The sequence below is a fragment of the Emys orbicularis genome, chromosome 2, assembly GCF_028017835.1.
Source record: "Emys orbicularis isolate rEmyOrb1 chromosome 2, rEmyOrb1.hap1, whole genome shotgun sequence".
NCBI classification, from domain to species: Eukaryota; Metazoa; Chordata; order Testudines; family Emydidae; genus Emys; species Emys orbicularis.
This window is the reverse complement of record NC_088684.1, coordinates 294,667,585-294,694,778: the sequence shown is the minus strand read 5'-3', so window position 1 is coordinate 294,694,778 and position 27,194 is coordinate 294,667,585. Positions and strand designations below refer to the sequence as shown.

The window sequence follows — 27,194 nt, the reverse complement described above, 5'->3', positions numbered from 1 at the left end:
AGAGGTCTATTTTGATGTTGCATTGTTTACTGTCTTGAATCTGTTTTCCTCCTCTAGAAGCCACATAGCAAAGGGAGAGAACTTCTTCAAACTTGGATCCTTTCTTTCTCAATGAAGACCATATAAAACAAGTCAAATTGTAATTTCTGGTTTCAGATGTCTTCTGCAAATTAAAAAAAAATAAAATATCAGTATGTGTTTTGCACTCACAGAACTCAAAAAACCTGCATGTTTAATTAAGTGATAAAAATGCTGGAAGCCACCAGAACCTGGTTCTATTAGTGGTTCTATCACCATCAGGAATTTTTTGGTAACATTGTCTAGTGTAGATAAAGCTTAGAAGTAAATGACACTTGTGAGGTGGCATACAATAGAGGCAAAAGAAAGCTTTCATACCGAGTTGATAAACACGTTAGAAATGCCTGAGATGCTGTACATCGGGGGGGAGGGAACCTTCCTTTGTATTAACATGCCCATGACAGCCTGGAATGGCTAAGATGTTCCTTATTATGTAGTAGTTAGGATTTATATTTACTCTTAGTCAGTGTCAGAGTCAGACCCGTGGGGCTTGTGTATATATGTACATTTACAAATCTCACCGCCACCTAACTGGATAAAAGTATTTTTCACTGTTGTGTAACTGTGACAGGCTGTCAGAATTGTGAAATATGGTTCTTCATTTTAATTTGTCTTAGCATAAAAAACTGTTTTTTTTTAATTAACACTTGTAGTATTTTATACAGGATTGCAGAAGGCAAATAAAGGATAGTATGATTGGGCGAATTGCATCGATCAGAATTCCACCCACTTGTTCATAGCTGTCCTCAATTTAAAATGTGATTTCTACTTTAGGTTTTAAAATCCTCTTTTTCTAAGGAAAAAAAACTTACAAAAATAAACTACCAAGAGGTCTCGGAGAAAAGGAAAAGTGTCTGATTTAAATAGAAACATGTTTTCTTTTATAGCTGAAGTTTAATAAAATGCAAAACAGGAAAACTTTAAGCAAGGTTACTAGAAACATAGTCCATTAACATGCCATCGCTAAGCCATTGTAGTTATATTGTGGTTATAATGAAGTCATCAGGCTAATACCTTTTTGTTGTGCTTGTTCTTCTTTCATAAAGTTTACTACTATGCTCGTACTTAATATGTAGCAATATGGAATTTTCAAATGACTTTAAATCCAGTGTAGCCGGAATCTCTCAAACAGATTTCAACTAAAACCAGTGCAGCTGGTAACATTTAGAAGCCCATGCATATTTTTGATATGCAACAGAGGAGATGGTTTTAAATTTAACTTGCTATTGTTGATATCAGGTGTCACATCTTCTGCTTCTTAAAAATATCCTTCAGGAAAACAGCAGCAGCAGGGTGAAACTGATGCAATCCATACAATCCTGGTCAGTTTAAAGCTGTAGGTAATACTGGGTTATGGAGAAGGTGATTTGTGCAGCAAGTTCAGTTCTCTGCTGACTGAAGTACTATGCAAGGGAGAAGATATTTCTTATGGTCTCCCTCCAGTATGAATTAAATTTTTCAGATAAGATTTGGAGATTATACAAGATGCATTACAAAATTAGTTATATATACAGCATTCCTTTTACCTATTTATATTCTATCCAAAACCAAATTTATCTTGCATGATTTGTTCCCACCTTTATTGCTCTGTTCTGCTAATATACTTCGATTCTCTAGTAAAATTCAATGAGTTAAATTTAATGGACTGTAATTACTAGATCAGGATCCTTCTTTTTTTGGAGTCATTACCAATTTTGCTTTCTCCTGCTCTCCCTAAATCCTCAGGCACCTCCCCAGGTTGCACATAGAACAGTAGATTCTAAAGTAAGTGCATGGTCTTTGTGAGGAGGGTAGTGGGAGCCCATCCTCCCAGACAGAGTGAAATGAAATACCTGAACTGTCTAGTTCACCTCTGCCAAAGAAATTGGTATAAACTATAGACATATGGAAAAAGTTCTCTTTTCAAATGCTAGTGTTTTTCACTAGATGATGATGATATCATTAAAAACGGTTGTTCTGATAATGTTTTATTTTTAGAGGACCAAATGGTTTGGGTAAAAAAATTGCGGGAAAACAGTTGGTTGTTGAGGGAAGGCATTTTAGAGTAGCAACATGTTCATTTCCTAATTCTTTGGTGGTTTCTTCCCCCACTAAATGTTCACTGGGCATTTGAAGGATTACAGTTAATTGTTTTTAATGGATGCACATACGTGGTGACTGATTTGTTTAACATGACTAAATTCCAGAGACCCTGTCAGGGAATTTGGTACAATACAGTAACATACCAGAACATCTGTGTTTTAAATCAGATTTTGATTTGCCAAAAAGTATATAAGGTGATAATTGTGGAGGTGGTTGCCACCAACATTCCAGGAGAGTATAGGTGATTCATGTACGGTCATGTTGTTTTTGTCAGGCAGATGTGTATGATGAATTGTGATATTGCATTAGAAGTGAGAACAAATTAGATATTATCATTCATGATTACTGTTGCCAAAACAGCTGCCATCTACTCTTTTTCTTTGACTTTTATACTTTAACTAAATATGTGTGCCAAATCTCCATCCAGTCAGTCCCCCATATTCTGAAGCATTACTGGGGCAGTGAGGTCTGGTGGCTAGAGTATAGCATTGGGAGTCAGGATCCTGGGCTGTATTCCAACATTCACCACTGACCATGTTGTAACATTGGGCAAGTTACTTAATGGCCCTCTGCCTCAGTGTACCTCCCAGAAGTGTTGAGGCTTAGGGTAAAATTTTATGAGCATAAGTCTTTCTTTCACCAATGACTGCGATTAAGGAACCTTAAGAGTATGTATGTTTTGTAATCAGAGGGTGTGATTACAGCTCATGTTGCTATATAGAGCTCTGCGTGGATACAAAATTTGTATCCGCATCCAGTCCGCAAATATGGTCCGCGGATGTGGATATCCGCGTCCGGGGTTATCCGCAGATTTGCAGAGCTCTAGTGATGTACCTTACCTAGTTCGGGTCCCAGAGCAATACATTTGCAGCAGCTCAAGCTCCGCTAGCCCCGTGAGTAATTTGAATAATTATCCGAGGTTCTAGGCGGGCCTATGCAACCTACACTGAAGCATGCACTGCTCTAGCACCCAAGATACCTAAGCTATAAATGGAGCTGTGTCAGCTTGAGCTGTAACCACAATCTGTGATTTTGATATAGATGCACCCTAAAGCCTGGTCTACACTAGAGTTAAGCCGGCATAAGGTGCCTTACGTCTACCTAATTATGTCAGTGTCTACACTACATCCTTGCTCCCGCTGATGTAAGTGCCCTAGTACACTGTCATAACCCCTACGCCTCTTGTGGAGGTGGAGTTAGGGTGACGCAGTGTCTATGTAGACACTGTTTCTTATATAGGCTGTTAATTCAGGCCTCTGCCGCACTGGGCTCACAGCTGGGGCGGTGAAATTGACAAGAAAGGCTGGTAGGGTCCCTACTATGAAATTGAGCCCAGCACCAGGCTCACAGCTGCCCTTCCCCCCCCAACTGTCAGCCAGGTGACGGGCTCACAGCTGGAGCCCTTGCCCCCACGCCAGGGACAGCCCCAGCTGTGAGCCTCAATTATCCCCATTATCCCCCAAGTTCAATTATCCCCATATTGACTGGGTACATGTCACCTCAGGACGGGATGCAAAGATATAACAGGAGTACTTGTGGCACCTTAGAGACTAACAAATTTATTAGAGCATAAGCTTTCGTGGGCTACAACCCACTTCTTCGGATGCATATATAGTTTCTTGACACCTTAAATGACTGCTTCGTGGAGCAGCTGGTCCTGGAACCCACCAGAGGAGAGGCAATTCTTGATTTAGTCCTATGTGGAGCACAGGATCAGATCCAAGAGGTGAATATAGCTGGACTGCTTGGTAATAGTGACCATAATATAATTAAATTTAATATCCCTGTGGCAGCAAAAACACCGCAGTGCCCCAACAATGTAGCATTTAACTTCACAAAGGGGAACAACACAAAATGAGGAGGTTAGTTAAACAGATATTAAAGGGTACAGTGCCAAAAGTGAAATCTCTGCAAGCTGCATGGAAACTTTTTAAAGACACCATAATAGAGGCTCAACTTAAATGTATACCCCAATTTAAAAACATAGTAAGAGAACCAAAAAAGAGCCACCGTGGTTAAACAACAAAGTAAAAGAAGCAGTGAGAGGCAAAAAGGCATTCGTTAAAAAGTGAAAAGTAAAAGTTAAATCATAGTGAGGAAAATAGAAAGGAGCATAAACTCTGGCAAATGAAGTGTAAAAATACAATTAGGAAGGCCAAAAAAGAATTTGAGGAACAATTAGCCAAAGACTCAAAAAGTAATAGCAATTTTTTTAAAGTACATCAGAAGCAGGAAGCCTGCTAAACAACCAGTGGGGCCACTGGACGATCGAGGTGCTAAAGGAGCACTCAAGGACGATAAGGCCATTGCAGAGAAATTAAATGAATTCTTTCCATGGATCTTCACAGCTAAGGATGTGAGGGAGATTCCCAAACCTGAGCCATTCTTTTTAGGTGACAGATCTGAAGAACTGTCCCAGATTGAGCTATCATTAGAGGAGGTTTTGGAACAAATTGATAAATTAAACCGCAATAAGTCACCAGGACCAGATGGTATTCACCCAAGAGTTCTGAAGGATCTCAAATGTGAAATTGCAGAACTACTAACTGTAGTCTGTAACCTATCATTTAAATCCGCTTCTGTACCAGAAGACTGGAGGATAGCTAATGTGACGCCAGTTTTTAAAAAGGGCTCCAGAGGTGATCCTGACAATTACAGGCCTATAAACCTGACTTCAGTACCGGGCAAACTGGTTGAAACGATAATAAAGAACAATATTGTCAGACACTTAGATGAACATAATTTGTTGAGGAAGAGTCAACATGGTTTTAGTAAAGGGAAATTATGCCTCACCAATCTACTAGAATTCTTTGAGCGGGTCAACAAGTATGTGGACCAAGGGGATCTAGTGGATATAGTGTACTTAAATTTTCAGAAAGCCTTTGACAAGGTCCCTCACCAAAGACTATTACACAAAGTAAGCTGCCACGGGATAAGAGGGAACATGCTCTCATGGATTAGTAACTGGTTAAAAGATAGGAAACAAAGGGTAGGTATAAATGGTCAGTTGGAGAGAGGTAAATAGAATGGAGAGAGGTAAATAGTGGTGTCCCCCAGGCGTCTGTTCTGGGACTAGTCCTATTCAACATATTCATAAATGATCTGGAAAAAGGGGTAAACAGTGAGGTGGCAAAATTTGCAGATGATACAAAATTATTAAAGATAGTTAACACACAGGCAGACCCTGAAGAGCTACAAAAAGATCTCTTAAAACTGGGTGACTGGGCAACAAAATGGCAGATGAAAATTTAATGTTGATAAATGCAAAGTAATGCACATTGAAAAGCATAATCTCGAATATACATATAAAATGATGGGGTCTAAATTAGCTGTTACCACTCAAGAAAGAGATCTTGGAGTCATTGTGGATAGTTCTCTGAAAACATCCACTCAGTGTGCAGCGGCAGTCAAAAAAGTGAACAGAATGCTGGGAATAATTAAGAAAGGGATAGATAATAGGACAGAAAATATCATGTTGCCTCTATATAAATCCGTGGTACGCCCACATCTTGAATACTGTGTGCAGATGTGGTCGCCCCATCTCAATAAAGATATATTGGAATTGGAAAAGGTTCAGAAAAGGGCAACAAAAATGATTAGGGGTATGGAACGGCTTCCGTATGAGGAGAGATTAATAAGACTGGGACTTTTCAACTCAGAAAAGAGACAGCTAAGGGGAGATATGATTGAGGTCTATAAAATCATGACTGGTATAGAGAAAGTAGATAAGGAAGTGTTGTTTACTACTTCTCAACACAAGAACTAGGGGTCACCAAATGAAATTAATAGGCAGCAGGTTTAAAACAAATAAAAGGAAGTATTTCTTCACACAACACAGTCAGCCTGTGGAACTCCTTGCCAGAAGATGTGAAGGCCAGGACCATAACAGGGTTCAAAAAAGAACTAGATAAATTCATGGAGGATAGGTCCATCAATGGCTATTAGCCAGGATGGGCAGAAATGGTGCCCCTCGCCTCTGTTTCCCAGAAGCTGGTAATGGGCGACAGGGGATGGCTCACTTGATGATTAACTGTTCTGTTCATGCCCTCTGGGGCACCTGGCACTGGCCACTGTCGGAAAACAGGATACTGGGCTAGATGGACCTTTGGTCTGACCCAGTAGGGCCATTCTTATGTTCTTATGTAGGGCTCAATTTCACAGCTGGGAGCCTACCAGCCTTTCTTGTCAATTTCACAGCTTCAGCTGTGAGCTCCCCTCCTAGTCTGAGGCAGCCCTGAAATTGACAGTAAAGGCTAGTAGGCTCCCTGTTGTGAACCCCTTGTGGGCTCAGAGCTCAGGCAGACACCCAGGGGCAGGTGGGGGGCTTCAGCTGTGAGTCCAGCTGCCACCTGGGTTCTCTGTTCCCTGCATCCCAGAGCTCACTAGCTGGAGCCTGGCTGCTGTCCGGGCTCTCAGCCAGACTCCAGATAGTTGGGCTCTCAGCCAGACTCTAGATAGTTGGGCTCCCTGAGGAGCAAGCCGCTGAGATCCTGGGCAGCAGCCCCTCATGCTACTCCTCTAAAGTTGGTGCAAGTGCTCCTGTTGAGGACATTGTCCTCAATAGGAGCACTTGCACCAAGTGTACATAGTATCTGTCTGAGGCCTGGTCTACACTAACCCCCCAATTCGAACTAAGGTACGCAACTTCAGCTACATGAATAACGTAGCTGAAGTCAACGTACCTTAGTTCGAACTTACCACGGTCCAGACGCGGCAGGCAGGCTCCCCCGTCGACTCCGCGTACTGCTCTCGCCGAGCAGGATTACCGGAGTCGACGGCGAGCACTTCTGGGTTCGATTTATCGCGTCCAGACAAGACGCGATAAATCGAACCCGGAAGTTCGATTGCCAGCCGCCGAACTACCGCGTAAGTGTAGCCAAGCCCTGAGATAGTATCTATCTGGAGTCTGGCTGAGAGCCCGGACTCAGAGCAGGAGGGGAGCTCACAGCACCACGGACAGAAGGAGGGTAGAGAGGACATGAAAAACCTCAGTAATGACTGCAGTGACTATATGTCAACTTAACTTAAGTTGACTTAAGTTTGTAGTGTAGACGTGCCCTAAGTCACATTCAATCATTTTTGTCACTCCTAAGTGCCCAAGTCACTTTGAAAATGGGAAATGACTTAGGTGCTTTGAAATTTTTATCCTTAATGTTTATAATCACTTGGAGATCCACAGGTGATAGACGCTATATGTATGTGCTATTATTTTAGATTAATTTTGCTTTGCATGACGTTGCTGACCTTAAAACACTGAATAATTCTTCTTGGCTGCAAGTAGAAGTTTGCTGTTACAGAAAAAAAAAAAAACCTGAGTGTGTTACCTGTAAACAGATTATACATTTTGAAAATTCAGTGCTCGATAGACAGCTGCTTACTTTGGTTTTATCTTTAAGTATGTGACTCATGGGGAAACCCTTCTTATTTGTTTCTGCAACCACTTGTCCTTATTGTATGGCAGCACTGTGTTGCTCCATAAGAGGCACTCTGTTTAACATTTATTTATAGACGACTCACATGGTGGTGGTCAGCTATATCTAATCTCATTGTGAGTTTTCAACCCCAGAAACACTTCTTTTTAACATGTGAAGTACATGACTCAAGGATGGTGGTTTTCTGTTATTGTATTTCACTGTCTGGACTTGAAAATGAAACCTACTTTTAAAAGCTAACTCAAGAAGGATGTTGATAAATTGGAGAGCATTCAGTAAAGAGCCACAAGAATGATTAAAGGAATAGAAAACATGCCTTATAGTGATAGATTCAAGGAGCTCAATCTCTTTAGTTTAACAAAGAAAAGATTAAGGGGTCACTTGATTAAACTCTATATGTACCTAAATGGGGAACAAATGGGCTGTTCAGTCTAACAGAGAAAGGTATAACAAATTCAGACTGGAAATAAGGCCTAAATCTTTAACAGTGAGTAATTAAGCACTGGAACAGTTTACCAAGAGTCACAGTATATTCTCCATCACTGACCATTTTTAAATCAAGATTTGATGTTTTTCTAAAAGATTTGTTCTAGTATTTTTTTGTGGTTGTTCTCTGGCCTTATTTATACAGGAGGTCAGACTAGATGACCACAATAGTCCCTTTTGTCCTTGTAATCTATGTTAAAATGCTTTTCTTAAGGGGCGCGGGCTTCCTGCACATAGATAACATAGAGAACTCAGGTCTTTCACAACCCTATTAAATCGCGTTTACATCCTTTGTGAAGCCCATTCTTCATAAAAACAAAGCCTATTATTTATATTGTAAAAGTAACTTGTGAATGATGCTTTCTGGGAGCACGAAAATAGATCTGGAGAAGGAAAGGGTTAGGATTAACTAATAAATACTAAATGTCACCAACTAAACATTCACAATTTATCCCAACCCCCAGATCCCTCTTGGGCACGTTCCCAGGCAGATGATTCAGAGAAGCAATATCATATTATCTGTGGTGATCGTTTTTTCCTCTAGCTTGTTCCTAACTATTTTGTGACATTTATTTAGGAGGGGAAGTGTCCAATCAGGTCTTTGCTCCCATCTGTAGGAGTTGCTGCATGCTCAGTACAGAAAGTGAAAGCTGGCTTTCTGCTCTGAAAATTGTTACCTCACAGGAAGCCTCCGGATTGGAAGACAGTGGTAAAATGTCCAGGCCCTCTCTGCATGAGCCCTTCCACCATTTCTGCCAATGGTTGAGCTGCACCAGTGGTGAATTATTGGTCTGAATCTGCAATTAGCTGGGAAATCATGTTTTGTTTATAAGATTTACATATAAAAGGACACGTGTGCGAGTCCGTAAAGGCCAGAATGTTTGGAGAACTTTTAAACAACAAATGACTGAGGAAGGACGTGACTGATGAAGATTAATGGCTAGTTTATATATAAAACTGAACTTTAACAATAACCTCTGGTAATAGAAATATCTGAGCTTTTTATATCTATCCATAAAGGTACTTACATGGCCCCATCAATGCAGTATTTGAGCATCTCTCAAGTATTTAAAAACAAATAGCAATAGAAATCTTCATCTTCTTTTCTTCTTGTAGAAGAAATCACTTATTTTTGTATGTAGTATATGTGTAAAGAACTTAATGAAGGAAAGCTAAGTCAGAAATGAGTGTTGCACTTAATTCTGAATGCTATAAGGTTAGTTATAATTAGCTTGAAATCATTTAGTGCTCGAGAGGCGAGAATGTTTAAAGTACCTATCTCCTTGGCTGTACAGAAGTTAAGTATTGGAGTCCATAACATAAAATTGGGGGTGTTTCTCTTGGTTTCCCTGGAAAATAATAGCAAGCTATAAAAAAGTTGTAAATATTTTATTTTTGGTAGTGATGGAGTGGGAACTCTCTGGAAAAGGACAGGTGTTGTGATCTTTTCATGGAGTTATTAAAAGTCGTCTGACAAAACTGGAAGGAAAAAATGACTAAAATTTCTCAAGTTTATTTTTCATGATTTCATAACTGGAAGCCTGCAGTATGCTATCATATGGTCTTACTCATTGAAACAGGCAGTTTATTAATTCTTAAAGCATCAGAAAAAGGGCATCTAATTAATTAGCTCTGTTTTAACAAGGGGTTTACCCTGTCAGTGTCCTTGACTATTGAAGCTAGGGGAAATGACTGACTTTTTAAAAAACAAAGATTTGTTGCCTCTTCTTTTTTAGAGGTAGTTGACATGTGTGATTTGCTGCATGTTAAGAAAGTTAGTGCTCATAGGAAGAGACTGTGGCACCCTTACTCTGCAAGTAGCCTCATTCATTGCAGTGGGACTGTTTGGAGAGTAAAATGCTACTCAATGTGAATAAAGGTTTCAGAATCTGGCTCATAGGTTTTGTTTCTTCTTAATTTAAAGACTATTACTAGGTCTATTGTTTCGGCAAGGTATTTACACTTTCTTTCTGTGTTTTCTTTTGCATGCTTTCTCGGCTGGATTGCAATAGAGAAGAAGAAAATGAGGTGAGTGTGTCCTAATTAATTGTTCACCTTTTTGAGAAATGCTTTAGCAGAACAGTGGGGAGAAGTTAAAGCATTAGTTGTTTGTTCTGCATTAGAGTGCCTGAAAAAAAGGAAGATTGAGACATCAAATATAAAGAAAACCTGATCAGACAGTATTGGCATCGGAGGTATCGAAAGTAACAAGATTAAAAAATTATTCTGTGGTCCCTCTAGTCCATTGGTTCTCAAACTGGGGCCACCGCTTGTGTAGGGAAAGCCCCTGGCGGGCCGGGCCAGTTTGTTTACCTGCCGGGTCCGCAGTTTTGGCCGATCGCGGCTCCCACTGGGAGCCGCTTCAGGCCAATGGGGGCTGCGGGAAGCGGCGGCCAGCAAATCCCTTGTCCCATACTGAAGATCTTTGCTTACTCTCGTTATGAACATCCTCACAAATACCAGTGCTAACAGAATAGAAGAAGGATTTGAACCTCTGAATATCTAATTATATTGACTGCTTTCTAACCAAGCTTGTGTTCCATAATTTCAAGATTATGTAAGGACTTCAGAGTCAAGAAACTCCTCTTTCGGGGGGAGGGGGGGGTGAGAGAGAGAAAGGGGAATCTTTTTCAAGCTGAAACCTATTCTATAAATTCCCAGGCCAGGAGGGATATTTCAAATTTATAATTTTTGATGCATTACAGCCACAGATTGTTTTCACTGTTGTGGTTTAGATATCCCCACAAGTGTCCACATTTCCTACTCTTGTAGCAAACAGGAAATCAGATTAATTTAAACAAGATCTTATTCCTTCATTCTTAATTCACTCTACATCTCCAGCAGTCAATCAGCACTGCAGCACAGGCCAGGCAGACTGATCTTTTATCAGTTTTGTCATGTTTGCCTTCAGAATGTTGCTCTGTGTATTTTGCAAATACAGATGTTTTCTGTAATACAAGATGAACCCCTTTGTTTTAAGTGTTTTCTAAATTAAATTTAACTTTATGGCTCACAGAATTTGTAATGTTCCCTTCTGTAACTTTTTAAAAATGTGGCGCTCACATTATTTAACCTTTTTGTGTATTTTCTGAAGGAAAAAAACATCTGTGAAAGAGCTAGCTTGTGAGGTGGCTGACACAACTCAACTCCAGGCTTTTATACTAAATAAACTATTAAAAACTGGAGGAACAAGATGTAGTTTACATGTTGTTTTTCTTATTTTACAAGTCTAGCACCTTATTTTATGTATAAATAGACCCAGACTACAAGGTTCAGGTCTGAGTTCAGATTCCAAACCCCTCGCCCCCAAAGTTCAGAAGTTTTTGATCTGAGATTTTGATTTGGGCCTATCCCTAACTCTGTTAAATTGTTTCATTAAATAAAATTCATAGAAGGTTCAGTCCAAGAAGAATCCAGAATTCTGCTATTTTATATTGTCCCTAATTTTTCTGGTAGGATCCAGATATCCAATACAAATGTAACAAGAAACAAAATGGAGTCAGTCCAGACATCCTTACAGTGCATCATGAAATACAAGCATTGTGGGCAAAACTTTGAAAATATCTTCTTGTTTCATGGGGATATTAAGTAACTTAAAAATAACTTTGCAAACTATTCAATATGCAGTGTTTAAAAAATAAGCAAACTCACAAAACACTTTTTGCCTGAACCTTTGTAGGCTAATTCCATACTCTGGTGTAGGTACATTATTGTGATGTCATTAGCATTCCACTTCCTGGGAATTCTCACAGAACAGAAGCTGACGGTTTGGGACTTTGGCAGCACTGAGAGAAGAAAATAGTGGTTTGAAATTATTTATGGGGTGAATTCACCTTTTATGCTTATGGGGAGAATTTGGCTTGTAAGCCTATAGTTCATCTTTAAAAAAAATTCTTTCATGTCACCTATAAGAAAAAAGGAACGTTGCATACAAATCCTGAGAAACAAATCTGCTAACATTTTCTATGTCTTTATTAGAGTATCCTTCCCAAAGATGATCATGAGACACGCATGCTCTAATCTTGTATCTTACAGTTGAACAGGCACGTGGGCCTACATTTTCAGAAGTGACTAGTGATGTTGGGTCTCAATTTTTGGATGCTCAAATTTGAGATACCTTAAAGGACCTTGATTTTCAGAAGCTAGCATGTGCTCTACCTTTCCTGAAAATCAAGCCCCTTTACGTGTCTCAGGTTGGGCACTCAAAATTACTAGTCATGCCTGAAGTTCCAGGTCATCAGCTTTAATTTAGACCTACTGTATTTTGCTATTTGTAAAAATATAATGGAGGATATTATTTATGAAAACTGGTTACTGTGTATAGCAAGTAGGTGAAATGCAATGGTGTTTCAGTTCCACTGAAGTCTATTTAATTATTTACCATAGTGCCTCTTTCCTTAGCAACTAGGCCTGTTTTGCAAAAGTTAAACAATAACAAAGAACATAAGTGATTCACAACGGAGTGCAAGAAACAGTTGCTGTTGCCAAGGATGGAATAGTGTTCATGGAATAGTTATGAAACTAAGGCTTGGTCAATACAATTTTTGTACTGCTATAACTATTTCGGTTAAGGGTGTGATTATTTTAATGAGCTAGTTATACCAGTACGACACCTAATTTGGATTTATGGGAATAAGCTATATTGGCATAAGCCCCTCTTTATACCAGTGTGGTATCCACAGTAGGGGATTGTATTGTTCGTATACCAGAATAGTTAAAGCGATACAATTTTTGTGTGTAGATAAGCTCGAAGTTTAAAAATGGATGTCCAAAAACCAAATAAGCCCACTTTGGTTCATGCACTGAACATTGCTGATTTCAGGTTCTGATGGACTGATAAGGAAAGTGAATTCCAAAGAGGAAGAGGCTCTTTACTGATAAAGTTTTATTGCCAGTCTCTGAGTTCTGTTTCTCTTCCATCATAAGAGCATTCCAATTTTATCTGAGGAGAAAGAGGTAGCCTCTCAGATAACCAGGTCCCAGACAATTCAGTAAGTTCCTCCCACACTTGAAATGTGTCTGAAAACCAATGGAATTGGTGGAAAAATACTAACACCCTATTTGGGTTTTATCCAAAAATCATAAGTTAGACAGCTGCCTGGAGGTGACAACAGTGTGAATGACTGATTGATTGTTAATGGAGCTTCTAGAAGGCAGTTACGTTAGAGTAATTCCATTCACTAACACCCAACTCATTAGAAATTACCTATGAATGATGTAAGATCACTGGAGAAAACAAACTTTTGTGAGTTTGTCAGAAATTTCACTTGCAATCTGTCTTGTTCTGAAAAATTACTGCATTACAGTACAAAGTCTTCTAGGAAGTGAAAACAAATGGACATAATCTTGGCAATCCAGTATAGTTTGTGATCCATTCAGTTTTTCTGAAGTCAGAACAGGGAGCTGTGCAACTGTGGAAATAGTTTAATATATTAAATCCTTTACCTCTAAGAGAAATGGATTAACATTTTGAATGGGTCCTGTCTAGGTCCTAAAAGACATTTTGTTCAAACTTCAAAATTACTGCATGATTGTTTCTGTATAGAAGAGACCCAGTTCTGGAATTTAGTGGGGCCATACTATCTCTAACTTCAGCCAAGCTTATCTGTTATTTTTATGATCACTAAAAATTTGAGTTAAAGGGTTATTGTTTGATACTGTATGCAGAGTGCAGTTATTCCTTTAACTGCTTATCTTTTTATTGCAGGGCAAGACTGAAAATGTGCAGAAAGCTGGTTTTGTCAAAGGCCCAGTGTTCAAAGGTGTTGCTTCTAGCCGCTTTTTGCCCAAAGGCACCAAGACAAAGGTTAACCTTGAGGAACAAGGAAGACAGAAGGTGTCTTTCAGCTTTAGTTTAACAAAGAAAACCTTGCAGAATAGATTTCTGACTGCTCTTGGAAATGAAAAACAAAATGAAACTCAGAACTTCCCAGCTACACCCCTTCCAACTGACTTCGCCCCCAAAATTAAAATGGACCTTGGGGATACCTCTGGTTCAGCAGAAGAATCTTCACCACCAAAACCTAAGGTGGAATTGGGCAAGATCCATTTTAAGAAGCATCTGCTCAGTGTAACAGCAAAGCCACTGCCAGCTGCTGTAGCACCGCCACCATCGCTAGCAGCTGTAGCACCAGCAGAAATGGCAGCAGCAGAATTGCCATTGACACCGCCTCCACCGCTCTCCCAAACAGCATCTCCACCAGCACCAGTGCTAACAGCAGTAGCTTTTCCCCAACCACCCGTAGCCGTAGCCGTGACAGCAGCACCACTTCTGCTACCACCTGTAGAATCAGAAGTCCAAACTTCAAAGGAGCTATCAAATGCAGTAGTGAAAGAAACTTTAGAACTGGACATTAAACAGGATTCTGCATCTAATAGTTCCGAAGAACATGTAACTCAAAATATGTCTGAGCAAATGGAAATAACTTCACAGCAGGAAGATTCCCATATTGGGAAGGAGGAAGAAATTTCAAACAGCTCAAGAAGTGTTTCTCTGTGTTCCAAAAAGCAGGGTTCTAAGAGGAAATTTTCTCAATCTGATGCCACGTTACTGGGTTCTGAATCCGATGAAGATTCTATAAGGACTTCTTCAAGTCAGCGATCACATGAACTAAAAATATCAACAAGCACAGAAAAGGAAAGAGATCCAAAAAAGAGCTCAACTTCTCTCAAAAGTGAAGATTCGGTGAAATCTTCCTCGCGATCTAAATCGGACAGAGATGAAAAACATTCTAGCCACCCAAAACCAGAGAGAGACTCTAGGTATATGTCCTCCCGGTCTAGGTCAGACAGGGACAGAAGACGGAGCAGGTCTCATTCTCGTTCTAGGTCTGACAGAGGTTCTAGAACCAGCTCATCCTATTCAAGATCAGAACGCTCTCATTATTATGAATCTGACCGAAGATACCATAGAAGCTCCCCTTACAGAGAGAGGACAAGGTATTCACGTTCTTACACAGATAATAGGGCAAGAGAGAGTTCTGATTCAGAAGATGAGTATAGGAGGACCCATCCCAAGTCTAGTGACTCAAGGCGTACGTCATCTCATTCCTCCTCATACAGGGATTCTAGAACTTCTTCCTATTCTAAATCAGACCGGGACAGCAAAACAGAGTCGTCTTATGCTGAAACCGAGAGGAGAGGAAAGTCTTCAAAATCAGATAGAGAATCAAAAAGGACTTCAGAAAGTGAAGTATCAAAAAGATGTTCTCCCCTTAATGAGCTGGGATATCGAAGGGGGTCATCCCATTCTAAACCTGATAGTAATGTGAACTCTTCCCATTATAAGTACACCCCTACAAAGACTTCTGCACCAAAGTCTGATAAGTCTAAAAGTTCTTTCTGTTGTACAGAATCAGTTGAAGAAATCAAACAGCAGTCTAATTCTTTAGATTTAGAGACACCTTGTCTAAAAAGCAATGAGTTGAGAATGACTATTATAAAAAAGTTTGAAAGGGAAAAGACGGTTTCTCCATTCAGTCAATTAAATGATTCACCTACTTTTAAAAAGCTAGATGAGTCAAAAGATGGTTCTCCTAATTTGAAGTCTGAACTTATAGGAAATGATTGCCATGACAGTATTAAAGAACCAGAAAATTTAATAAAGGTAAAACGTGATCAATTAAGAACTTATTGTCCCATAGAACTGAATATAAATGGGTCCCCAGAGGGTAGGTCTGATGACTTAGCAACTTTCTGTGTCTCCAAAACAGAGGATCTTGCAATGTCTTCTGATGATAGTCTAGGTAGATCAGAGGTATCACCGCTGATAAAAAGTAATAAATTTTGTGTGTTGCCATCTAATGGATTTCAAAGTGTATATAAATCTAAAGAACAAGATTTGGATGATTCTCATATACAGTCTAATGAGTTCAACAGTTCATTTAAAGAAACAGACGCTCCAGTTCCTTCAGAGCAAGATGAAGTTATTTCTTTTCCTGTTACGAATATAGATCATTCTGAAATGTTAGTTAAAAAATTGGATGATCTGGCAACTCCTTGTAACAGAACCAAAGATTCAGACTTTTGCTACATTTCAGATGATACTAGTCCTTCTTTGTATCATTCAGAAGTTGAAATTGAAGTTGAGCCCACTGATATAAAAGTTACTCAAGAAACTTTAATGGACATTCATGTAGAGCCACAAACAGTTATATGTGATTATGAAAACACGGAGGATCAAAATTCAACGAAGTCTGCATGTGAAGATGAACTATATGATATTAGTCCTTCCCATGAGCTGAGCCTAACAGTAGATAGTTTAAGCAGAGATTCTTCCCAAGAAGAATGCTCCCTGGAAATCAAATTAGACAATGAAATTATTACACCACAACCAGAGGAAAACCTTGCTTCCAAATTGGATAGAGCCATGCAGAATGAAAGGGAAGAATGCTTGCAACATTCTGAAACGGAGACGATAATTGAATTAGATGCCCAGCAAATTGGTCCTGATTTAGAAAAAGGAAAACCGTCATTTAAAAATGAGCATTCATATTATTTAGAAGTACCAGCAGAACACCTAGAAAAAGAGAAACCAGCTGAGGAAAGTTCTACCATCTTCGCTGAAAGAATCAGGTCTGATGATTTTAAGGACCAGTCTCTGGAAGTCTCAGTTGGCAAGGATGAAGAAAATGAGTCACTGGTGGTTTCTGCTTTTTCAGAGGCTTTGTTTCCATCTTGTGATGTCATTGTGACTGCAGAAGAAACAGAAACTGTAGCTCAAGCCGCCACGTGTGACAGTAGTGGCAATACTTCGGAATTCATTTCTGCTCATAATGATGATTATTCTGATACGGCAGAAAGTGAGAGTGAGCAGGACAGTGAAGAAAGTGATACAGAGGATTCTGATTCTGATGACAGTGTTCCAAGGAACCGTCTTCAGTCAGTTGTGGTGGTTCCTAAGAATTCCACTCTAAGTATGGAAGAAAGTAGTCCTTGTTCATCTCGGAGCAGCCAAGGTAATACACGTTACTCTGATAATTGGGAAGACGATAGGCCAGAGTCCAGCAAGCCTTACTATGAAGAAAGATCAGAGAATATAGCAAATAAAAATGGTCCACATATTGAGAACAAGTGTTCTCCTTCTAGGGGAATGGACAGGAGTCCAGAGACATCTACTGAGCTCAATAGAAAGGAAGCTGAAGATCTCCAGCCTGATATGTCTCAGCCTCAGAGTGATGGAGTTGATAGTACAAGTCAGACAGACCTAACATCAAATTCCAATGGCAAACCAAATCCAGATGAAAGAATATTGAAAGAATTGATGTCCATAGCTAGACCGGTTGGCAGACAGCAAGACGAGCAGCCATTTTGTTTTTCTGAGAGCTTTGAAAGTGCTGAAAATAAATCTAGGCACCAGACAAATTCTTCCAAGCCAGACAGCAGGCAGGGAAAGAGTGGGTTCAGTAATGTATCTGGTACAGGAGAATTCTCCAAATTGGATGGTTTTCATTCAACAGAGGACTTGAGTAGCCTGGGGTGGGACTTCTCTCAACCAGAGAAACCCAGTAGCACATACCAGCAGCCCGACAGCAGCTATGGAATGTACTCGGGTTACGTTTGCCAGCAGGGTTCAGGATCATACAGTGGCTCACAGAATTACTGGCAAGGCAATGGCTATTGGGACCCAAGGTCTGGTAGTAGGCCCTCTGGAATTAATTATGAACGAATACAAGGGCAGGTACCAGATTCCCTAACAGAGGACCACGAAGAGTATGAACAGGATGACAATTGGGATGATGATTGCAAAGCTCACTTTCCTAGCCAGTCAAGTAAATTTCATTCTCTCAGTGATAAAGAAAAGGGTTCTGTGCAGGCACATGAGATAAGCAGTAATTCAGCAAAGGAGCCAACAGTTGTAAATGAGAAAAAAGAGCAGGCAAAGATTTTGGAAAAAAATGATGTGAAAGAGCGAGGACCACCGAAGAAAAGAAGGCAAGAATTAGAGAGTGACTCTGAGAGCGATGGAGACCCAAGAGAGAGAAAGAAAGTAAAAACGGATGCAGAGGGGGAGCAGTCGGAGTCCTTGCCGCAGGGTTCAGCAATGATTCGCCCACTGTGTATCATGGAAGAGTTCAGAGACCCGCAACGCTGGAAGGAGTGTGCCAAGCAAGGAAAAATGCCCTGCTACTTTGACCTTATTGAGGAAAATGTGTATTTAACAGAAAGGTAACTAATGGATTTTCACCTTGTTTGCTTCTAATAGTTTACATTTCAGTTGATCATTTGATAGGGCATTTAGAAAGATACAACAATCTTCTCAGAGCAGTAGTAGAGTGATGAAAGAGAGGGAATATCACATTTCCACCACCTAAGAAAGCTTTTCATAGAGAAGAGGAAGGATTAGCCATGAGGGGTGTGGAGAGAGAAGGGTAAGGTTATCAGCTTAATCCTAGATTGACTGGCAGTCCATTGAAACATCTAAGAGCAAAATGTAGCCAAATGGAGGGGTGACAGTCCTTGGAGGAATTTAGCTCCTGCTAATATTAATTGGCTATGCTGGTTTAATTTTCACATGCAGTGCTAAAAAAATAAAATTGGTTGTCTTTGCTGTTGAGTAGCCTGAAAAGCTGAAGATTGAAAATATGGGTGCATTTGAGGCTGCTCAAGTCCATGCCAGTTAGCACTTACTATTGTCATACATATCCGTGTACACGTGGCAGTTTGTAAGAATGGTTTTCATTTTTTTGCCTCGATTTTTTGTTTTATACCATTCATCTGAACTTCATGTGAGTGTACAAGAGCCTGGAGCATATACACCTCTACCCTGCTATAACGCGACCCGATATAACATGAATTCGGATATAATGCGGTAAAGCAGCGCTCCGGGGGGGGGGGGGGGGGGGGCTGCACACTCCGGTGGATCAAAGCAAGTTCGATATAACGCGGTTTCACCTATAATGCGGTAAGATTTTTTGGCTCCCGAGGACAGCGTTATATCGAGGTAGAGGTGTAGCAACTTCTCTTCTGGGCTTGACATATCCATTTGCCTGTGACCCCAGGCAACAAATCTAGCTGTGGTATGTAACTCAGCAGGTTTACTGTATGATCTGCAAAATAATACTTAATATCTTTTAAATTTAATGGCCCTTATTTTCTTCAAGTGATTCCTTGTTCTCATACGATTGGACGAGGTAATAAGTAGGACTTTATCATTCTCTTCATAGGTTTGACTACCTCAGCCAAGTTCTGTCCACGTCTTATCCTTTTCAGGACCAAAAAAAAAAAAAAAAAATTGGCCCCATTTATGAAACTGTTTATGATTAGTGCCCTACAAGCTGTGTATCTTGCATTGTGATGCAAGAAACACAAATTTGATTCCCAGTCCTGCTCTCTGGTTCTCTAGGCTGCTGAAGGACAGTACGAACCTGGGGCAGAAAGCCTGTTTTGCCCCTGAAATACAGGTACAGTCTTTCTGAAGACTTCCCCACACATCTCTTCTCCATAAATTGTGGCGACTTAGAATGGTCTCTGCCTATCATTTGTGCCAGCCTAGCTTCGGCTAATTTCTATAAAGATTTTAAGATTTATTCCTTTGAAAATTATATTCTTACCCTGTACTGAAAAAACTAAGCTAGAGTTTTACCATTACTCAGTGTGTAGCTGCAATGAAATTAAAATAGGATTGTGTGCATTAAGAAGAGGTGGAGAATACATAAATTGCATTAACATCTTGGCAGTCTTTTCTGAATATCGCATCTGGTCATGAATTTACCAAAAAAAATGCTCCTGACTGCTCTTACATCATGTTGATGGAAGCTGAATAGTTGAACAGTGATTTCTAAACAGTAAATCAATTTTAGTCCAGTCACAAATGATAAAGATTGAGTTAATTTTAGATGGAGTGATTTTTGTCTATATGGGTATGTTCTAATGCTGCCTTAACCTCCCCCCAGGAAGAAGAACAAATCCCATCGTGATATCAAGCGAATGCAGTGTGAATGTCCGCCTCTTTCTAAAGAAGAGAGAGCTCAAGGGGAGGTAGCCTGTGGTGAAGATTGTCTCAATCGCCTGCTCATGATAGAATGGTAAGTACCGTTTGGTGAGATGTCCAAGCTGAGCTCTTTCCCTGGCATTGAGTAGCAGAAGACACCAAGTTGTCTTTGTGTTGCCGTTTGCAGTGACCTCTATTCATACGTTGGCCTTTCCCTTTTGGAGATCAGAATTTAAATCCTAACTTCGGGCTTGTGAATCAGTGTAGTAGTCTCATATTCATCTCTGAGCCTATCACAAAAGCACTGAAGTGTCTGCCTAGGAGGCGCAATGCACTGCAGCCTAGGCCTGAGGGAGGCAGGAATGGGGGAGGCGTAGCTTTCCAGGCCGCTGCCTTGTTTTTCAGTTTTTTCCTCTGTTGCCTACCTCTCCTCTCTCACTAGGCTCTTACCAGGCCCTTTCCTTCCCCTTTTTCAGTCCTCTTGCTCGGAAGAAAGAGGCAGCAGGGCTGAGATAACTGCTGCTCCGTGTTTTCAGTTGGCAGGAGGCAAAGAACTGGGCAAAAGGAGCTGCATTGACAGCTGACTGGCAATCAGATTTGCTTCCTGATAGGTGGAGACATAATGATTGTTACCAAGTAAGATGGGAGAAGAGGGATGAATGATACAGACCCTTTGGTATCTAAGACCCTGGATCTCTGATCAGTCCAAGCTCTAGAGCAGGGGCAGGCAAACTTTTTGGCCTGAGGGCCACATCGGGTTTGGGAAATTGTATGGAGGGCCGGTTAGGGGAGGCTGTGCCTCCCCAAACAGCCAGGCATGGCCCGGCCCTGCCCCCTATCCGATCCCCCCCTGCTTCTCGCCCCCTGACGTCCCCCTGCCCCCGGACTCCTGCCCTATCCACCCCCCCCCCCGCTCCCTGTCCTCTGACTGCCCCCAGAACCTCTGCCCCTGACTGCCCCCTATCCGACCCCCCCCTGCTTCTTGCCTCCTGATGTCCCCCTCCCCCCCCGGACTCCTGCCCCATCCAACCCCCCCGTTCCCTGACGGCCCCCCCGGGACTCCTGCTCCTTGTCCCCTGACTGCCCCCAGAACCCCTGCCCCTGACTGCCCCCCCCCCGGGACCCCTGCCCGCATTCAACCCCATTTCCCACCCTCTGACCACCCTCCCACCCCCGACCACCACCCCGAACTCCCCTGCCCTCTGACCATCCCCATCTGCTCCCTGCCCCTTACCACACTGCCTGGAGCACCGGTAGCTGGCGGTACTACAGCCGCGCCGCCTGGCTTGAGCCAGCCACGCCAACGCGCAGCACAGAGCACCAGGTCAGGCCGGGATCTGCAGCTGCGCTGCCCCAGGAGCTTGCAGAGTATTGCGCTTGCAGAGTATTGCGCTGGTGGCACAGTGAGCTGAGGCTGTGGGGAAGGGGGCTAGCCTCCTGGGCCAGGAGCTCAGGGGCCAGGCAGGAGGGTCCCGCGGGCCATAGTTTGCCCACCTCTGCTCTAGAGGCAGGGAAGGGGGCAGTCTCTTAGGAAGAAGCCATAAAATATACAGAGCAGATGCCAGTATGTTGGTTTAATCACAGTAACACTGCTGAGCTAAAAAAATCTTAGTCTAAATATAAACCGTTCAAAATTGAACATTGGTTGTCAGGTGGTTATACTTCTTTATAGTGAAATATGTTTGTGGGTTTTGCACTGAATTTATTATTTATTGGTTCATGTCGATTTCCCAGCTATTTCCCAAGCTGCTTCTGTTGTCACTGCCAACCCACTGGGAGTTGATTGTTCTGTTTCCTCTACTTAGTTCTTCCAGGTGCCCGAATGGGGACTACTGTTCCAACAGGCGGTTCCAGAGGAAACAGCATGCAGATGTTGAAGTGATCCTAACTGAGAAAAAAGGCTGGGGACTGAGAGCTGCCAAAGATCTCCCATCGTAAGGCTTTCCTCTTCATATGACCTTTAATTGAGTTATTTCTCAACCAATAGCTAGATGCTATAGCCAGTACTCCATTCTTGTCCTCCTTGGCCTCTGTTTCTACTACTGTTTGTCACATACTCCTTGAAATATTGTGCTCTCTTTTTGTGACTCTGTTTCCTACTATCTCTCCTCCCCTCTGATCACTACTTTGGCTACCTTTGTTGGTTCTTCGTCCTCCCCCTCCTTGTGTGTGTGTGTGGGTCCCCACAGGAATTGGCTCTTGGTCCTCTCCCCTCTTTCCCTTCTAAGCCTATTTCTGGGTAATCCCATCTGCTCACATGCTTTTAACTACCATTTTTACACTGATGATTCATGGGTCTGACTTTCCACGCTTAACTTGTCTCCCTCTAGCTAATCCCACATCACAACCTGTTTGACATTTAAACTTAAGGTGGCCACAACTGAACTCCTGATCTGTCCACTGAAATCCTCTCTATTCCCCTTAATTTTCTGACTGTGACTACACCACCATCCTTGTGGCTGAGGCCAATTACATGGGAGACATCTTGGCCTTCTCTCGCTGAACTGATCTGTAAGGCCACAGTCCTATTATATCCTTCATATCTCCCCTCCACACCCAGCTCTGCTGTAATGCTTTTGGGAAATCAGCCATTTAATGATGGCAGATGGGGATATTGCTGGTACTCATTTGTTGTAAATCTACATATATTTGACTATATCCCTCTCTCCCCCCCCCCCCCCCCCCCCCACACACACACACACACACACACACACTGTGTTACTTCTCTAAGTTTGAGGGCCATGGATTCATGTGTTTGTACAGTGCCTAGTACAAAAGGGCTCCAGTCCTTATCCGGGCCTACAGGCATGATTGTAATACACATCTATTATAATAGTGCCAAGAGACCCCCGATTAGTATTGGAGCCCCATTGTATTAGATGCTGTACAGAGTTACATGCCCTGCCCTGAAGAGCTTGCATTCACAGGCATAACAGCTGGGTGTAACAAAGTATGATACTCAGAAGAAAGACAAGGAGAAGAGTGATGGGAGGAATATGCTTTTATATAAGTGAAATGTGCACAGCTAGGTGGCTTCAGGTCAGTTAAACTTTCTTAAAATATATCTGAGACGTCCCTACTGGCCCTTTACCGACTTAGGAGTTGGCTGTTTCCCCTGAGCACAGTAGACAGGAGTTGTGGGGGGCACTGAAGTGAGGACAGGATCGTGTCTGCATAGACTAATTTAGGGCAGGTATTCCATGCAAAAGAGGCAGTTTGGAAAAAGTTGCAAGGGTGCTAATGGGGGAAGCAGACAAAATGGTCTGTGAAGGAGGCAGGGGGAGACTTCATTAGAGACAAAAGTGGATGAGTAGGGAGAGGCTAAGTTGTGATGGCCTTAAAGGTAAATTCTATGCTTAAATACTTGGATACATTTTCCTGACTGCTTATTTGGTTTAGACAGCATCATATCCCCCCCTCTAAATATATTTCATAGCCTCTCAGAATCCAAAGAGAAAATTCAAGTGTTTCTCTATAGAATGTGGTAGTTAGATTTTCTCCCGCAAAACCTTTTGTAGTTGCACACTTGGTTGTCTGAAGAACCAATGTTGTGCATTGGCAATTGCATTAGGCCGTGAAAGGGAGCCAGTAAGTCTATTTTGTCTCAAGTGCATGTGACTATGGGAAGTTTTAGATGACTGTGTCTTGTATTTTGCTATGCAACGATCTTCTGGTTTCTTGGAGTTTTTCGTATGTTCCCTTGGAAATTCTGATTCTTTGCTTCTATTGAAGCATGCTAGGAACCCAACAGAAGTTCTTTGCTAGTTTTTAACAAGAGGACACATTTGGTCTTGTAGCAGCTAGAAATATTGTTGTCCTGTCAATTATATGAGCTTTTGCATGAGGAAGACGGAGGGAGAGTTTTAATGTGAAGCAGTCCTTCACAAATGAAGCACAATGAGCAGCATATTTAAAGCAATATGTGTTTAACTGACGACCTCTGTACTGAAAGTCCATGTGAAAGGTAAATAACCAGTCTTTCAAAGCTATGGTTATCTTATGTATTGATTACTGAGAGTAGTCACAATCTACTCCTCTCACTGGTACAAAGCTTTGATAAGGATGAGCTTCAGAGGTGTGACAGTGGCTAGCAAATCAGTTGTGAGGTTGCAGTGTGATCTAGTATCAAAAATAATTTTGATTGATTCTGGCCTGGGTATGCAAAGGCATCACAGTTTAGACCCCCACAGCTGTCCCAGAGGTGAGTCTCTATACATCTTTGGGAATAGTGCATTTGGTACTGGGCTCCTTCATATCAGAGAATGGATGTGAATTGGGGAGGAGTTCAGAGAGGAGCAGCAAAATATTGAGGAGACAGGACTGACTTAGGAGGGAAAATGTAAAGAAGAAAATCTGTATAGTTTGGCAAGGTAATGCTGAAGGTGAAAGGGACATAAACCCAGGAGCTGGGTTGGCCCAGCCTGGTTTGCAGCTGTTTTTAGGGCAGGCACTCTTTTAGCTCAGTGCTGTTGTTTTTCTCCTCACTGTGCTCCCATGCCCTGATGGTAGCACCGCTGCCCCATCCTAGAGACAATGATGCTGAGTTCAGAGTTGTGCTGAAGCATAAAAGCCCAACAGAAAGTGCAGTCAGGACTGTAAAAGGGAAAAGAGCCAGCTGGAGCGATAGAGCGTCCGTCTGAAAACTGTTGCTACCAACTTCCCAGGGGGCTGAGTTCTGCCTCATTGCGCCCACCCCAAGACAGAGCCAGGGAAAAACCCAGCTACTTCATAAGAGAATCATGGGATGGGGTCTAGGTGATCTCAGTTGTGGAATACAGGAGTTGGGGCTTTCTGAGGTACCAGGGGCCTGGTTTATTGGATAAATGGGTCAGGGGAGATGGAATAGAGGAGCCTGACTTATGAACACAGGATCTTAGAAGAGATGGGTAACAGACCTGTGGGTTGAGATATAGATGGTCTAGACTACAGATTACAGGAGTTCAGGGGAAATGGGGTGCATAGGGTCCATGCTTTGGTGTAGCAAGTGAGGAATGTTCAGTTCAAGTGGAGCTCAAGAGGGTACCGTCACTTCCTTCCCACTGTCCCCCTCCTCCTGATCTATCCTTTGATGTTTGCAGGGTATGAAACTCTAGGGAGTGAAAGGGATTTTTTTAGAATGTGATGAGAAAGTGTAACGGGGATTAGTGGGATGACATTAAGAAAAGGAAAATTAAGGGAAATATCAGGAAAAAATTCTCGACAGTGCAACCTACTAGCCAGGGGAAGTGTGGAAAGCCTGAAGCATTTCAAGCCAGATTGGTTAAAGGTTATAGTTAAGGTTAAAGCCAGTTTTCTGCTTGGAACTTGACTTTTCTAAGTGCTCTAAAATCTACACAGTTACTCAGATTGACTTGAAATTTGGTGTGCCTCATGGGGGGCACCAGGTTCTTTTACCTATCCAAATTTGGAGACCATTTTGGAGATCAAAGCATTCCTGATATACAGCCCCACCACCACCCCAAAAAATTCCAGCTTTCTTAAAGTGGAGAGAATCTGGCTCACAGATCAAGATCAAACCAGGGCTTACATCATTGCACCGGGGTCTCCAACGCTCGAGGGTTGCCCCAATAGAGTGCCTAGCACCCACCAGCCCTTTGAGGGAAATCAAATTAAAAGGTTCTTTGAAAAAGAGTTTGCTTCTCCTTTTCAGCTTGTTGCAAGCCTCATGACGTGTGCTTATTCTCACTCCTAATAGACTACACAGAGCATGCCCAGACAGAGGCGTTTACAGGATTGTTAGCCTTCAAAATTTCACACTAGCGGGATAGCTCAAGAGAATAAGCAGTCCTTTGAATCTGACCCATCTAGTGCCTGTTTGAGTCCCACTTTGATCAGAAATCTGGAAAAGATAGGGAGGCATATTGCTAAAATCGTTCTCTGCCAGGGTTTTTTATTTTGTGGAAATGTAATCAAAGTATTTTTTGGGGGGGGGGGCAGTGGAAGGGGGGGAAAAAATCCACACTAGCCATAGGGAGAGGCATTTTAGGAAGTGGAGGGTGTCCTACCCCTCTGCAGGGGCCTGAGCCCCTGTCCCTGCCCACTGTGTGTTCTGGGATCTGGGGGACCCTGTTCCACTTGGGCTGTCTGAACCCATCTCCCTGCCCCTCCATGTGGGTTGGGATCTGGAGTAGTGGGAGTGGTGAAGGTAATGCAGATTTAAATATCTGAAATCCAGGAAATGACTAGGTCAGATACATCTCACTAGAATGTGTGGAGGAGGGGTGGACCTGGGGCATGGCTGAGGGAGCCTGGGTGAAGCAGCAAGAGGAGGCCCAGGCTGGAGGTGGGCAGTGGGAGTGAGGGACCCAGCTGAGTGTGCAGCTCGGGCTACGTAACCAAGATAGCTTGTGGCCCTCCAGTAAGCTGCTGCCTCTGATACATATATGCAGCAGCATAGGACAGGAGACAGCAAAGAGCATCTTCTTACATATTAATGGCTTGTACAGTGCCAGCTAATGGCTCAATGGGATGGGAAGGGATAGCTGGACATGTTGGGAGGGCTACATGTTGTGGGGAATGATGGGGCAGGAGGTAGAGGAGAGAGAGGCACCATTCTTCTCTCACGCTTAAAGTTACAGTAACAATCGTGTAATAAAACTGTCGAGGTTTCGGGACATAGACCATGGATGAGATTTCTCTTACAGGCCCCGTCAGCAGCCACACGCTGCAAACATTTCAAAGCACGGCCATTATCCCCATTCTACTACAACAAAAGGTAGAGGATGGGGGAGGGTCATTGTGGAATCATGTAGCAATTGTGTGGTCTAGTGGCAAGACCTCTGGACTGAGACTATTCCTAGGTGTGCCACTGGCCTGCTGGGTGACCTGGGGCATGTCACTTTGCCTTTCTGCACTCAGTTTCCCATCTGTAAAATGGAGGTAATGATCTACATCTCTTTGAGATTTACTGGTAAAAAAAGGCCTGTTATAAAATCTAGGTCTTTTGATTATTACCTAGCCATAGTAGCATATCAGCTGCAAACCTTGGCGAGAACTATAACTGCTTACATGACCACTAACTCCTACCAAAAAAAATTCTCTTTTTGTTCCACAAAGCCAGGAAATTAAATGGGAAAAAACTTTTAACGCAAAGTTAAGATTGCCTGGTGATAGCTTATGCCCTTCCAGAACATTGAGTTCAGAAAATCAGGAAATACAACGCTCACACAATTGTAACTCTGTCC

General features: G+C 42.1%; 1 protein-coding gene across 1 annotated transcript in view; it reads left to right on the top strand.

Moving 5' to 3' along the window:
• SETD2 (SET domain containing 2, histone lysine methyltransferase) overlaps positions 1 to 27,194 on the top strand; it is a 144,805-nt gene that overhangs the window by 20,939 nt on the left and 96,672 nt on the right. Inside the window, exons 3-6 of the mRNA XM_065399039.1 lie at positions 10,091 to 10,106; positions 13,786 to 18,245; positions 19,973 to 20,104; positions 21,816 to 21,944. Of these exons, the coding sequence (XP_065255111.1) occupies positions 10,091 to 10,106; positions 13,786 to 18,245; positions 19,973 to 20,104; positions 21,816 to 21,944 (4,737 nt within the window). The remainder of the gene's footprint in view (positions 1 to 10,090; positions 10,107 to 13,785; positions 18,246 to 19,972; positions 20,105 to 21,815; positions 21,945 to 27,194) is intronic.